Source organism: Artemia sp. Qi Xiang Cuo, chromosome 8, assembly GCF_049724085.1.
Source record: "Artemia sp. Qi Xiang Cuo chromosome 8, ASM4972408v1, whole genome shotgun sequence".
Taxonomy (NCBI): Eukaryota; Metazoa; Arthropoda; class Branchiopoda; order Anostraca; family Artemiidae; genus Artemia; species Artemia sp. Qi Xiang Cuo.
The window spans coordinates 41,441,872-41,457,677 of record NC_142801.1 but is presented as its reverse complement, the minus strand read 5'-3'; the positions used below and the strand labels follow the sequence as shown (position 1 = coordinate 41,457,677).

At 37.3% G+C, this 15,806-nt stretch overlaps 1 protein-coding gene across 4 annotated transcripts in view; it reads left to right on the top strand.

Moving 5' to 3' along the window:
• Nucleotides 1-3,664, top strand: part of LOC148949417 (uncharacterized) — a 69,811-nt gene extending 66,147 nt beyond the window's left edge. For all 4 annotated transcript variants that reach the window (XM_089093443.1, XM_089093444.1, XM_089093445.1 and 1 more), the window contains one exon: nucleotides 1,797-3,664. In XM_089093443.1, coding sequence (XP_088949569.1) covers nucleotides 1,797-1,918 — 122 coding nt within the window. In that variant the 3' untranslated portion in view covers nucleotides 1,919-3,664. The remainder of the gene's footprint in view (nucleotides 1-1,796) is intronic.
• The last annotated feature ends 12,142 nt before the right edge of the window (nucleotides 3,665-15,806 follow it).

Genomic DNA, 15,806 nt, shown 5'->3' with positions numbered 1-15,806 from the left:
TATGCATACTTCCCAATAGTAAATACTGTACGTAAGCAATGGGCAAATATTTTAACTTAAAGACCCTTCCCCAGGGGCTGTGGGGGGTCAAGGTATCTCCAACGGCATAGTTATTCGGCCTTTCAACTATGCTGAACAAAATCACTATCTCAAAATTTTGATCGGACAATTTTGAGATAAAAGGGGCGTGGGGGGACTAGTTGCCCTCCGATTTTTTTGGTCACTTAAAAAGGGCACCAGAACTTTTAATTTCCATTCAAGTGAGCCCTTTGCTAATATTCTAGGACGACTGGATCGATACGATCACCCCTGAAAAAAAAGTAAATAAATAAAAAACAAGCATCCGTGATTTTTCTTCTGGCAAAAAAATACAAAATTCCACATTTTGCAGATAGGAGCTTGAAACCTCTACAGCAGGGTTCTCTGATATTCTGAATCTGATGGCGTGATTTTCATTGGGATTCTGTGACTTTTATGGGGTGTTTCCCCTTTTTTTTGAAAATCAGGCAAATCTTCTCAGGCTCGTAACCTATGATGGGTAAGACTAAACTTAATGAAACTTATATATTTGAAATCAGCATAAAAAGTCGATCCATTTTACATATAAAAATTCTGTTTTTTAGAGTTTCGGTTACTATTGAGCCGGGTTGCTCCTTACTTACAGTTCGTTTGAAAAAAAAATTAAACACTATAATGCAGCCTGAAACACCGACTGAGAGCAAATAACTGCACACAGCAATCCCCTTGCCCACTTTTGCGGTTATATTTTTAGTTTGTAAACTATAGCATACGAGTTCTTGAAAAAAATTTTAGTATATATTGCTTTTGGTTTTTAACTTATTTCACAGGTCCGTAGTCAGTAACAATATAAATACGCCATCGCGTGTGTATGTACTTAAGCACAATATTTTTCGCGATCCCCTTGAGAGCTGCTTGTAGACCCCTCAAGGGATTCACGGATCAGTTTCCGAAATTGTGAGTTCCGAATATATTCTAACTCCATCAGGACAGAAAACACAGACTAGTTAAGCGAAGATTATAGCCCCTACCTTTCTGTTGGGTCTGGTGGTCGGAACACTATTGAGGCTACCGAGGACATAATTTGAGCCATAAATCCATTTTTTGAAATAAAATTTACGCAGCAGCCTAGTTTTTGGAGCTACGGAGAAAACACTGTTGTGATTTTTACACAAAACGTTGTGTTATTTTGTATCGGTTGTTTTCCCGCTATTGTTTTCTCTTCTAAAATGCAATCCTTTCCAGTTATAGCTCTCCTGATTTTTTTTTTCCTCTTCCCTATGCCTTCCTGCCTTCTAAGAGAGAGAAAAAAAACCTGAATTCCTCCAATTGGAACAGATGAAAAATACTTAATATTAATCTCGATCAATTGCACATTTTCTAAGAATAAAGTCTTAATTTAGAATCTTTCGTGCATAATTTTAGTGCACATATTCTAAATTATCTACTTGCAGTGTAAATCTACCATAGAATTTATTAACGTTGTTGATTCTTTTACTTCCCTTGGCCTTTTTAATTTTGTCCCCCCTTTCTTAATATTGAATTATGCAGGAACGTAGTTTAGTTGAATCAGGCAAATTAAGCTGGAACAAACTTAATTTGTGGCAAAGTTCTCTCTTGATTAAGATTTCTGTACTGACTTGTTAAATCTAATTATTGCTTGGAATTTTGTTTCTAAAAGTAGAGTTGATTATTTCAACAGTTCCAAAGTGTTTTTACTATTTTAGTCCTACATTAAATTTTGAAATTCTGTTGGAAATAATGGGTTTCTTCAACAGATGTTGTTCCCGGGACTGAGACTGCTGCTACAGAAGGAATGGTTTTCTCCTTTGCTTTTGCTTCTGAGGATTCTTCAACAAAGGCAAACGAAACGAACCCTTTCAGTATCTTCAACGATTGATTTAAGATTTTTTTTTCTTGCTTTTCTTCTTTTGTGTTCAAGAGCTACTTATTTATATTTTGATGTTTCTGTGTATGCTTTTATATTTTGAGGATTTGGAAACAGTTTCAATAAGCGTTGACTCGTTAACTAAGCAAAAACATTAGCGAAGAAAGATGCAATAGCTTTGTATTTTTTATTTGTTTTCGCAATTTTGCCAAAGGCAAATGGAAGTAAGTCCTTTCAGTCTTTTCCGGGATTAACCATCGGGCTTGATTCCCCCTTCGTGGTTTACTCTCAAGTGTTATCTAATTGTATTTTCCTTTTACATTTATATTTGTATTTTTCTTATGAATATTGATACCGTTTGGTTAATTGGTGCCCCCCCCCCCCAAAAAAAAAGGTAGAAATATTTGCCTTCTTTGTTCTTATCTGAGATTTATTCAAGAGAGGTTGATGTAATTAGTCTCTCCAGTTTTGTTCGTGGTTACCGTTTTGCTCCCTGTGTTTCTACTCAAGAGCTATCTAGTTATTCTTTGAATCTTATGTCTTAATTTTGTAAGCTTCGAATTTGTTTGAGTAAGCTTCACCAAGTTGATGTATTACCTGAGAAAAGGATGTGTGGAAAGTTCCCATCGGTTTCCTTGATGCCATTGGCGTTCCATAGACTAAGGCTTTAGCTATCTAAAGACTTGGTGCTCTATTTTTCATTACCTGTGGTGAGTCCTAAATTGCAAAATCCTAAACATAAACCGTTTCCTCCTCATACTTTTTTTTTCTTTTGTAAAACCATGGGAAAAACTCATTTGGTTTCTCAATCCTTCGTACAAAGATTACGAGAAAATGAGAAGAGAGGAATGGTAGGGCCTTTAGAAGGAGTAATAGTACCCATGACAGCACAGCGTCATCCAGCAGAACTAGAAATTTTTCAAAGTAAGCTAAATTTTAATTGACCAAAATTTGAATTCCAATAAAGCATTTTAGTTCACATGTATCAATCTTAGATTTTCCGGAAATATGCATTTGCTTTTGATCTAAGTATTTTCACTAGTAATAAAATGATGAGGGCTGTGACAGAATACGGAACATCGATTAGTTTTCAAAAATTGTATACGATTCGACATACTGTCTTCTTTTTGAAAAAGAGTTCCCTTTATCTTTGACAGTGTAAAGAAAAGTAAAAAGAAATATAGAGAAAAAAAAATACATTGATCATTTCTATTTAGGTCTTAGTAATTGAATTTATGATTTGTTTCTTTCTAAGAGACGAACTTGAGTTTCCTCTCTCACTGATTTTCCATACTCTGCCTTCTCTGGTGACATACCCAATGACTCTTTTTCACATGTACAAAAACGGCCAAAGGGGGCCGTCATCCAAAGAGTGCACCTGCGGGATTATTTTGAACTTTATTTAAGGGTTTTTACTCAAATAGACCTTGTCATGAATTACAATTTGTAAATAAAATTAGAGGTAACCTTAAAGAGGAAGTAGAAGGTGACACAGTAATGCAGCAGAGAATGTTTATATTAAGAGATGAAATTTATTTCATCTTTTTTTTACAAAAAAGATTAATATTACAAAAAACAAATAATCCACTTAAATTATAGTTATTTCTGATAGAGTATTTTGCTTCGCGCTCCAAAGTTATAACCTTCTTCTGTAAATTCTGGTTAAAATGGTAACTTTTTCAATAGGCTATTGTTAACTTTGTAAATTCCAGGATTAAAATGAGTGTCAAATTGTGTTTTTTTTTTTTTATCATTACCTGTACATATTCTGTTTTTTTTTTTTTTTTTTTTTTTTTTTTTTTTTTTTTTTTCATGTAAGAATTCCTATCTCTAAATAAAAAGAAGTCACATATTATGAGTTTTTACTTATTCTTACACTCCTTATTTTGTTTCTCTATTATACAGCATTGGCAGAAAAAGAACCCTTCGATAACCCTTTCTCTTTTGTTTGTAGCTCTGAATGTATAGCTACTTTATGAGGTTTCAAAACAAGACTAAATAGCATATTCCGTCTGGTCTTTTCTTTTCGTTTCCCTAGTACAGTTGTTTTATTTATTATCCCTTTTTCTCACTGTGAGCATTAATTGTTTTTATAAAACAATTTCCATGTACGTTACTATTGAAGAAACCCTCTAATGAAAAATAAACTCAAAATTTACATGAAAAAAAGCGACTTTTTGGTACACGTTTTTCTAGGACATCTTTGGCGCGAGGTCACCTTGTCTTGAATGTTTTCCTAATTGTTGTTTCGTTCAGAAGTTTTACGTAAATATTTTATAGACAAGTTTCGATTAAATTTATCAGTTTCTTTTTATTATTTTCTTTTTATAGTCAATAATTTCTAGTTAGGCATGTTTTTGCATTTTAGAGTTTGTAAACACGCAGAAGGCACATTTTTGCAATAGTTTAGTTTATCTTGGAGGAAAGCATCTCCTTTACCTTTACAGGATTTACGTTACCTTTGTCCCAACGGGAAGCTCCGTTCAAGGAGAAAGCTAGCCAGGTGAGCCAGATACTACTTTTAGCGATGTAAATTTGCTATGCGATATTTTTGGTCTCCTAGGTAAAATATCTGGTTCGAATGATAAAGATGAATTTCAAAAGATAATGCTTTATAGTTCCTAAAGAGGGTCTGCAACATTCCGGCAGTATTTTGAGGAACTTCGGAGAAAATAAGTAACAAAAAACAAACAGAACACTAGAAAAGACGCCTCTTGCATTGCTGACACGCAAGCACCCACTCCATCAAAATTGCGCAGATTTTTTCGTAAAACTGGATACTTTTTGCTCTAGATTTTCATTAATCTCTGGCTCGCCAAAAATGAGGGATTATTGTTAATTTGTATTAATAAAAAATATTTAGTTGAATCCTAGTTGATTGTACTCATTGCGTTAGGAGCCTTAACTACGGTAGTTGACTTGAGTACAGCAAAGTCGACTGCAGCTTTGACAAGGTTTGAACATTGAAAGTTTGCTTCTTTGTCAGACATATTTTAATATGTCTTTAATATAAACATATTTTAATATGTTTAAAAATTAAATGGAGTTCTTTAACCCTAAGCCCAGTTTTTTCAAAAGTTCGAAAGTCCATAAGTTAAATTCCCAGCATCTCGAAGTGACTACAGGCTGATTTTAATCAGTTACGGGAGTTGAAATGATAAAACTAATTATAATACTGTTGCTACTACCAGGCCAGGTCACTGCAACACGGAGCAGTGACCGATGAGGCTAGCTCAGCTGTGCACACTCTTCTTCTATTCTAGTGTATTCAAGGTTTCACTCTTTATCCCCTCCCGGGAAGTTTCATTATCCTTGCAGACCCTTTCTTTTGGCCTCTTCTCACCCCATTTTGGGGCAACTTGCTTCTTGTTTGGCCCCAGAATTGTTCTCAAGAAGCACAATGTTTGGGAATCTGTCATAATTCATCAGCAAAATGTGGCCAAGCCATCCTGACCTTTCTTTCGATATAGCCCTAGGAAGTGGGATCAAAACAAATTTGCCGCACACCTAATTGTTTGTAATACGGTCAGTCAAACAAACAGCTAAAACTATTCTTAGGCAGTTCCTCTGGAAAACATTTAACAAAACTTTTTTAGTTAAGGCACATTCACAATGAAATTTTACCAGATTTTATCTTTCACCTTTAGAAGCCTTTCACCTTCAGGATCCTTTCACCTTCAGAATCATACTTGACCACTGCCGTTACCGTGGCTTCCAATATTCTAATCTTAGTCCACAACTTATCTTCCTTCTCTTCCAAACTATTCTCAACTGTGAAAAAGCAGTCTGTACCTTGGCTACTCCACTTTTTACATCTTAGCTACACCCACCCTCTTGTATGATTATACTACATGTGTAAGATAAGCTATGTATTTGATCAATTTTACCGTCACATAACATCAATCCTTCGCCCTTGCTTATTCCTAATCTAAGCGACTTATTCGTCTCAATATTAATTCTCAAACCTATTCTTCGATCTCTCATGACCTTCAAAAATTCATTCTGTTCACTAATATTAATTCTTATCATCCACATAGTCAAATAAGCACATTTTAAGGACAAGAGAAAGCATACGTTTTTTTGTTTTTCTTTGACAAGCAACAAAACATCTCAGCAACTGTTTTTTTTTCTTGACTTTAAACGCGCTTAGCTACGGTAACTAAGTCTGTTTAGAAAATAAGATCTTAACAGGAAATCAAACACTGTTTCTAAGTAATGCTTATACATTCATCGGATACAGGTAGCGGTACGACCATTGATAATTTAAAGGAGAGGTAGAAACAGTCTTGGTAGGATGTTTTACAAGTAAGATTCATTAGTATAAGGTGTAAATGGTTATAATGAAATATGAAACTGTGTTTGAATTTTCCTAGACAGTTCATAGATACACACACAAAAAAAACAAAGATTTTTCCCATATACAACTGGCGCATTACAAACAAGAAACCTTCAAAACAACCAACATAATTGTATTGCTTGTAAAACAGTATATGATCTTGTTTCAAGACTTGAAAATTTCTCTAAATTTAGCCTAAGCTGAAGAAATAAAAAAAAACTTGAAAAATAATTGGTTTGTTATGAATGCAATGTCACCTTAAAGAGTGGCTTGGGTAACAGTGATGACAAGATGGTTCTTTCTTTACTAGGTTTTTGCTAAGAACAATCTGAAAGCTTTTTCCCGTGTGTGATGTATATGACAGACAGGCTATTAGAGAATTTCTCTTATAAATTATGGTGGCAAGGATAATAAGATAAATTACCGTCTGATGTCTCTACTTCCAGTGATTCCTCGTATTTTTGAAAATTGATTCATAGACGATTGATGAATTACTTTGAAAGAGAAGTTTTTTTTTTTTATTCTAGTCAATTTGGTTTTTGAACAAATATATCCACGGAGCATGCGTTATTATTTTTTACCACGTTTGTTAACGATTGTCTCGATTCAGGTTTAAAGGTGCCTTCAATATTTCTGAATATTATGAAGGCCTTTGACTGTGTTGACCATGAGATTTTATTGGCTAAGCTTGAGAACACTGGAATACATTTTAAAGTCTAAAATTGCTTCATTTCTTGAAGGAAGAACGCAGAGTACGGTTGGGTACAATCTTGTCTCATGAGATGGTAGAAAAATGTGGTGTGCTACAAGGTTCTGTGCTGGGTCCTCTATTATTTCTTGTATATATTAACGATCTTAATGGAGCTCTCACACAGCTGTCAACGCTAGGGTACAATGGAGCCTTGGTACGGGTAGTACTTACAAGTTTTGCTGATGACACGCTGTTAGCAATGGCATGTGGGGCATATGCCCGATATCGTGTTTAACGTATAATTGCAACATCTCCTGAAGAGAATGGCGTGATTTGTTTACCTCTTTCAAATAAATAAATTCTGATTTATAGTAAATTCAAATCTGGTGTTCTTTTTTAGATACCTTATATGTGCAAGGTTAGGAGTTCAATCAGTACTGTGGCAATGAAGTCCATTTTCATAGAATTGTCCATCCCGCCTTTTATTTTTGTTCGTTCTAGTTTTGTTATTAAACACACAAAAAAAACTAACAAAAACGTCTTTGTCTACCTTAAGCTGTGATACAATTTTTTTTATGTGAAAAACTTGAATAGTAAAGCTGGAAATCGTTATTTGTAATTGCTTGAGAGAAATATTAACGATTTTCTTCTTTTCTTTTTCTAATATATGAAAAAAAAAATATCAGGCACAAGAAAAAGTCTATGGATTTTTCTTCTCTGGATCTAGAAAAGAACGAACCCCAGGGAACCAGGCAGCAGAGTCGCTAAAATATGACATTATAGCCAATACATCATCTTATACATGAAGATGCAGTTTATGACAAACATTATATTATGTTTATTTAATTATAAAAGGCACTAGATTTTATTTTAAATGAGCCTTTAAACAGCTCTTTAGGATGTTCCAGTGCCACAATAGCAGTGACGAAAGAGAGCTCTTAATCAGTATCGATTGAGGGTTCGAAGTACTTACAGCTAGCTTGAAACAGGTATTTTGTAGCCTTTGAACAATAAAGAACTAGATTTTTCTACTAAGCGAATTACAATACGGGTGAATTTTGTTGCGCAATTGACTTTTCTTGAAAATTAATTTAAAAAACTTCTCCCACAAAAGGTGTTTTCCAAAGAAAAGTAAAGAGCTCCATTAAGCCAGAAAATGAGCAGAAATAAAGCCAAATAATTTTTCAAGCGTAAAACTACCACAAATCACTATCAATAAATAAATGAAACTCAAAACGAACAGAAAGTATAATAAATAGCCGAGCCAAACTCAAAACAAGCAAAAATTAACATGATTAGGGCTAATAACCCCAATGCCTTCTCGAGACCAGAACGTAATTTGCACTGTATAAAAAAAAAGAAGAAAAGACTGGATTGTCAGTTCAATTTATATATACTGATATTTATTACTTAAAGTTTTAATAATTTTTTATTTATTAAAGTAAAAAAAGTCAAAACATTATTTTTTTTCCAAGACCACACTGCCTTTTCTATGATGAAACAAATAGAAGTTCCAAATAGGGACAGGTCTTTTTATTAGACAGTCAAACGAAAATCAAACAGTTCGTGGTAACGAACTGTAAGCAAGGAGCAACCCGGCTCAATAGTAACCGAAACTCTAAGAAACAAAATTTTGATACCCATAGATACATCAAAAGAATCAGGTTTTTATGCTGATTTCAAATATATAAATTTCATCAACTTTAATCCTACCCATCAAAAGTTGCGCGCCTGAGAAAATTTGCCTGATTTTCGAAAAAAGGGGAAACACCCCCTAACAGTCATAGAACGTTAATGAAAATCACACCATCAGATTAAGTGTATCAGAGAACCCTACTGTAGAGGTTTTCTAGCTCCTATTTGTAAAAATGTGGAATTTTGTACTTTTTGCAAGAAGAAAGATCACGGATACGTGTTTATTTGTTGTTTTTTTTCCAGGGGTGATCACATCGACCCAGTGGTCCTAGGATATCGCGGGAGGGCTCCTCCGGAGGAAAATTAAAAGCTCTAATGCCATTTTTAAGTGATCAAAAAAAAAATGGAGGGCAACTAGCCCCCTCCCACGTTCATTTTTTTCCCAGTCACCCGATCAAAATTTTTAGATATCCATTTTGTTCAGCCGGGTCGAAAAATATAATAACTATGTCTTTGAAGATGACCGACTCCACCGGCGGATCTAGAGGAAAATCTTGGGGGGGGCCGCGCCGGACACAGGGCGCCAAAAACTGATTATACAGGACTAATTTGATAGCTCTTTATTTATATGAAAACACTGCCAAATATGCTCATAAAGATAAAACGTAGCAAAAGAAAATAAAAACAGTACCACACTACACAACTAAACTCAATCGGCGAGCTTTTCTGAGAGCGAACATATCGATAGCATCGTCTGTTTTCGGCAGTTCGTCTCTGTAAGTCTGCATGAGTAGTAGAGCCTCCAACCTCTCTTCAGTCATCGTGCTTCGTATTGATGAACATGTCCTGTCAACCTTTGAAAACATTCGTTCTGCTTCACAGGTTGACACAGGAAGCGTCGCGAGAATTGTCAACAATGCGAAGATGTTGGGAAATACATTTTCCTGACAACTGTTCAGCGCTGAAATAGCTGTTTTCGGTTTTTGCACGGTTTCCTTAGACCAATACTTGTTCCAAATCTCGAACTCGGTTTTAACGTCTATCTCCGTACCCACGAGCAGCTCCTTGTACTTTTCGTACCCTGGCTGAACGTCCTCCCAGCGTTTGCCATTAACCACAGCCGGGATCAAAGCTGAAAGTTTTGCAGCATTCGTAAAATGGCAGCTGAACCGCTCCGTAAAATCAAGCAGCATGGCGTCCAGGGCTGGAATAAATGCCGCCATCCTATAATGACTTTCTGGATCCATCTTGGGTACCCCTGCCCGGTATGTAGAACGTGAAGCTATGCGTGGCTGCGTTACCTTGATGGTAGCATCAATCTTTTCGGCCATTTTCAGAAGATCTTCGTAAAGCAGTCTGAATTTGGTTTCGGCATGTGATCGCATATCTTCCAGCATTGCCTTCACGCTGCTAATGAGGGACAAGGCTCTCACAAGGTCACCATCCTTCTGTTGTAGTGACTCGGCCAAAGGTTTCATGATCGACGAAAACGAATTCAAGCAAACCAGTCCTACGAGTGTATCTGATTTTTCAATGCAGGATCGTAATGCATAAGCTCTGCTACTTGCCTCTCGATCGTGCCATCCTTCCATCTCCTGCAGAGCAGAAACGATCGACGGAAGGGAGTCCCAAAACCTGCTGATTGCTTCGTGTTTCTCTACAAATCTCGTGGTACAAAGACTGACGAGTGTCTCTGTTTTAGCTTTGTCCGCGATAAGATGCTTTTTTAGAAGTCTTGTTCTCTTGGCACTTGAGCTGAAGTGAGAAATTGTGTCTCGAACAACGTCTTGGGCATTGCGCAGAATGGGAACTGAAACTATCTTTGAACATGAGAGATTTGTGGCATGGCTCACACAGTGGAAGTAATCTGCCAGTTCACACTGGCGTTTAACTTCAGCAGCAGCACCATTTGTCAAGCTTGCCATGCTAGCAGCTTTGTCGTATCCTTGACCAACGCACTTTGACAAATCCAGATTTGACTTCCTGACCTCACTCAACAGCAGCTTCCCGAGGCTCTTGCCGTCTAGCTTCTCTTCGATGTTTCTACCGTCGTCACTTTCCTCATCTCCAGCGAGTCTTGACAGGGTTTGAAAGGCATCGACAACTGCAAAAGGATCTTCTCGAATCAAGTATCCCTGCTCGGTTTTACACACATAACGACAAACAATGACCATCAGCTCCCTGGTCTGCCTGTCTGTTGACTCGTCCGCAAGAAGACACCAAACCGTTGCTTTGTTTGCTTTTCTCACTACTTCGGTTTTTATCATTTCCCCAATTGTTCCAATCAGTTCATTCTGGATCTGTTTACTCGTATATTTGGCGTTGCTCGGTGCATTTTCAAGTAAATTTTTAAGTTGCGAGTCTCCACTCTGAATCCGATACCGAAGTAGGTGGCGGAAATTCCCGTCGTTTACTGCTGTAATGACATCAGAGTCTTGGATATCAAGTTTGCCATCATCACGGTGGCCACGAAGGGGGATATTCTGTGCCCCGCAAAGCTTGACAGTTTCAACAACGCTTCTCAAGAGTGCACGGTTCTGCTGTATTTGCTTGACCCTTTCACAGTGCAGAGCATTCCTGATATCTTGATCTTGACTACCGCGCTGAAACGTTGTTAGCAGCGCGGCAGCTTTTTCCTGGCAGTGTTTGTGAAACTGTGCTTCAGCATGGTTTGTCAGCGCCCCATCTTTCCCGGTAAGTTTCGAATAGTCTTTTAGCGGTTTCAAGACCAACTTTCCCATTTTTTGCCCTCCGCCGCCTCCAGATAAAGCCGACCATCCTCCTCCGCTTTCGTTGGTCCTCATCAAAACACAAACACTGCACCAAAGGCCTTCGTGGTCTGGATGACGACTCACTGCGAGCCAAGGATACCGGGCAAGATGTTCGGTATTCAAGCGACGCTTGACTTCGCCACCTTTTCTCTTTTGTGTCGAGACTGGAAGATCAGATTGGTTCTTCGGCTTCCACCTTTCGTTCATAAAAAACATAATTTAGCCAGAAGACAACTGATTTCGCTCTTTCAGCGCTACTGCAATACCAAAGTCATTCGACGGCGTGAAGTCAGTTTCAGGCGAAAAAATAGCGCTTTGATTCTGCTGCGGGTGCGGGGACTGTGAAATCAGTGTTGAGCTATGTACCACCAAGGTTTGAGTACTGCTTCTTGATCCTTCAGTCAGCTGATCAGTGTGTGTCGTTTCGCCGAAGTTTGTTATGAAGGCCGTCTGTGAAGTGGACGGAGTTGTTGGTGACAGTTCGTTCTCCTGGCTGAATGCGTTTTTGTGCATTCCGACCGTCGACTCAGAGTGGGCATCAGAAGTTGCCGTCGTCTCAACATCTAACAAAAAAAGTTTCTCTTTTAAAGTTTGCACAAGACATTTATTGTAAACGTATATACACTTTGTATAATGGCTTGCTTTAGTAGATTTAACTCTCAACATGGTGAAGGCAGAATTGGAACTAAATTTGAAAATAAACTGAATCAGCAACATTAACTTTAAACTCCCCCAACAATCTTGAACTTTCACACCCCAAAACTATTTCTAGGAAACCCGGACTTTAAAATAAAATACCACCCTAAACATCACTAATTTAATTTGCAACCCCAAGAACCGATCCCCGACATATGCTAACAAATATTTTTCAAGAGCTGAAACCCGAAACAATTATCACCGAAGTTTACAAGGCTAAAGAGAGAGCTTTAACTGCAAGAATTTGAAAGATAATTTCAGAGCTGACACAGTGTGTCGGTAAAAATACTGCTTTAAGCCAATATCATAACCGTCAGGCGAGACGAGTGGGATGGTAAAAATCAGGTCAAACGCTTCGGACAAATTGCATACGAAGAACACTGTACAAGAGGGACCGTATGCAATATATAACAACAAAAGCAGCTGGTACGCGATGAAGCTTGACGAAGGAGCCTTATCAGGAAAGCTATCCGACAATAGGCTAAAGCTAGAAATTAGAAGTGTTGATACCCACTTTAAACGACACTCCTTCCTTATTGTTCTATCTTTAAAAGCTTACCTTTAATCTGATCTTTCTTGGCAAAATAATCAGAGATGTCCCTCGATCCTTTACGGCTTTCCGCCATCATTCTTTGTTTCTTCTCTGTTCTATATTCATGCCCTGATTTTTTTTTTCGATCCATTTTAAATGCGTTTCCGTCTAACTGGTCTAACACACGGAGCAAAAATACTCCGAAGGCAGTGGCAGGGTCGTTCGCGCCTAGCCTCCCGCCGGTTGGATCTAACCACCCACGCAACTCCCCAAAGACATGCGTTTCTCGTAAGCATTCACAAAATGTTTTGCTCGTTTAGCACGTCCCAAAAATAAACCCAATAATCATGATTCGTGCTGTGTCGGATTTGAACTTCAGATAATGTGATAAAAAGAAAGTAAAAAATGACGGCGTATCCGATTTTTTTTTCTTAGCGTCGGCCTTAGTTGAATCATTCACAAAAAAGGGTCGTTTGCACGATGGATGAGAGGGCGCCAGAAAATCTTGGGGGGGGCCGGCCCCCCCCCCCGGCCCCCTGGATCCGCCGCTGACCGACTCCCCCACAGTCCCCGGGTGAAGGGCTGCAAGTTATGAATTTCGCCCAATGTTTATATATAGTACTGGTTATTGGGAAGTACACAGACGTTATCAGGGGAGGGGGGGATTTTTCTGGTAGTGGGGGGGTCGGGGTTTAAGTGGGAGGATCTTTTCATGGGGTAAGTTTTCACGGGGGAAGGCACATTGCTTTGAAGGGGGCGCCGGATTTCCCAGCATTATTTAAAAAAGATCAGAAATTAAAACGAACAGAAATTATTACGTATATGATTGGTTTCGCCCCCTAGTCAATACCTCGCTCTTTACGCTAAAGTTTTTTTAGTACTTTCATAAGAGCTATTTACACGAATACGAGTCCCTGATGCCGACCTTGGTCGGACATATAACCAAATTTTGTAGTAGTTACCGCCCTATTACTGTATCTTGTTTTTTAAGCGAGGTTTTAGAAAGTCTTATCCTGCCTGAATTGATACGTAAGTACGTTCTAGATTATAGACAGTTTGGTTTTCGTAAACACCTGAATTGTACGTTTGCTCATCATCTACTGAAGTGTATCCGCAGTAAAGCTGAGAATTTGAGAAATTCCGTATATTTATATATCGGAATAAATCCCATATAATATGAATATACAAGCAGCATTCAAATCAGTAGTCCAATCAAAAGTATTTTGACTGTGCTTGATTATGGAGTTACGCCCCATATAGTTGATTTTCCCCATATTGGTATATCCATAGTTATGTTAGGGTCAAACTTGAAAAGGGTGTTTTAACTGTGCCTATCCGTTTTACTAGAGGACTCAGGCGAGATTCAATTTTAAGTCCTATTATGATTAATATTCTTACAACCATTGTGATTAGGACGATTATGGGTGAAATTTATAAATGACATATGTCATCTTAGTTTGATTTGCTACGCAGATAATCTCCGGCTTATCAGTTTGAGTCTTTCTACTTTACAGGCAAACCTAGATTTTTTTATTTCTGGCTAAAAGCTTCTAGGAGTTAATGTTCACACTGCTTAGACTGAATTCCTTGTTTATAGTGCCCGAGGTAAAGTTGGATCTTCTTTATCTATTGTCGTAGCATGTAAACCTATTGTAGTCTACTTCGCTAAACACCTCGGCTTTGTTTATGGTCCAGATAAGTTAAGTACTCATGTACTTACTGTTGAACATGCAATATCACGTTCCCGCGCCAGCAATGTCAAACTTCTGCACTGAAGTAAATTCGTAGTAACCTTGTACTTTCTAAACGATATTATGCCCTGGCTCACGCGCTGAATGTTTCGCCACTTTGTGATTCGCTGTCTAAAACTGAGCAGTTAAAGGTTCGATAAGGGTTTTTTCGTTATTTGAAGTTTTTATAAAGATTCCAACTGTATTACAGGAATAATTTTCTTTTGCAAAGATATTGTGTTCCTGACCCTTTAGATATAGTGGATTCATTTGTGTACGATGCGTTGAAGAGAAATCTAAATCGTTTGCTTCATTTTCTGCCCTTCAGCATTATTTGCGAGTGTTGTTTGGACTAATTTTGTAGTATTTTTCTTGTTCAGAAGTTGATTTTTCTTCATATTTTTTTGATCTTCACCCCGTTTCTTTTTTGTATGTTGTAAGCGGGAAAAAAAAACTTATCCTATAACAAAGAGTACACCAGTGCAACCCATGCATAAAGGGGATTTTCCTTGTTGTTCAAACCAGGGGTATGTAAGTTCCCTGTAGACTTAATTTTCCTTCCAAAAATTATATCTATCTGCTAAAATTTATTTAAATACTAATTTCTAAATAGAAAAAAGTGTGAAACTAGAGCTTAAAATACACATCCAATCTAAACGGCATTAAACCACGATAGGAAAACAACATATTACTTCACAGATATAAGTAATGTTCATGTTTAAACCTGAAATGTGTCAATAATGACTTGTACCGAAATGACAGTACTCATTTTTCGTAATTAGCTATGGACGTTTAGAAATAAATCGGTGATGGTGCAAATAATGCATGGTTTTGCCATTTCCATATTTAAAGTACCAAATGACATCAAAATATGACACTTTTTGGGTCCCAGAACCTATTGTAGTTTTTATTCATGCCCGGAAACCGTGATTTTCCATAATTTTTTATTTAGTTGCTTCTTTAGGTGAGTATTCACATTTTCGTCAGTGTTGCCATATTGAGCCCAGAAAATAAATAAATAAAACATAGTCCGTAAAAATCCACGTATTAACCATCCAGGTTCCCAAAGACAACTACACCTTTAAAGGAAAGCTACACCATCTTAAGCTTTTTGGTAAATATGGCTTTAGCTTTTTTTTTTTAATTTTTCATGCAAATTACTGCATATTCTCTATCAACATCCAGGCCTCTCATCTGAAACCCTGAACTTTCCCATTTTCCGGGCCCTTTTTTCTTCAAAATACCAAACTTTTTTTTTTTACTATTTTCTCCCCTTTTCATTAAAAATTGATTTTTGGCTGTTCCCAATTTTGAAGATATTCTTATAATTATTCTTAAGAAATAAAATTCAAGACAGGGGACTGTAAGTTACCTGCATAGAATCTTGGGCCATGGGAATTCTAGCGGTCTAATTTTGGTTTCGATCCGATGCCAGTTTTTTTGGGTGGGGGGTTTCAGGTTATTTTTCCAAATTCCATAAATTTTTTTTCGAAATAACATTTTACTATT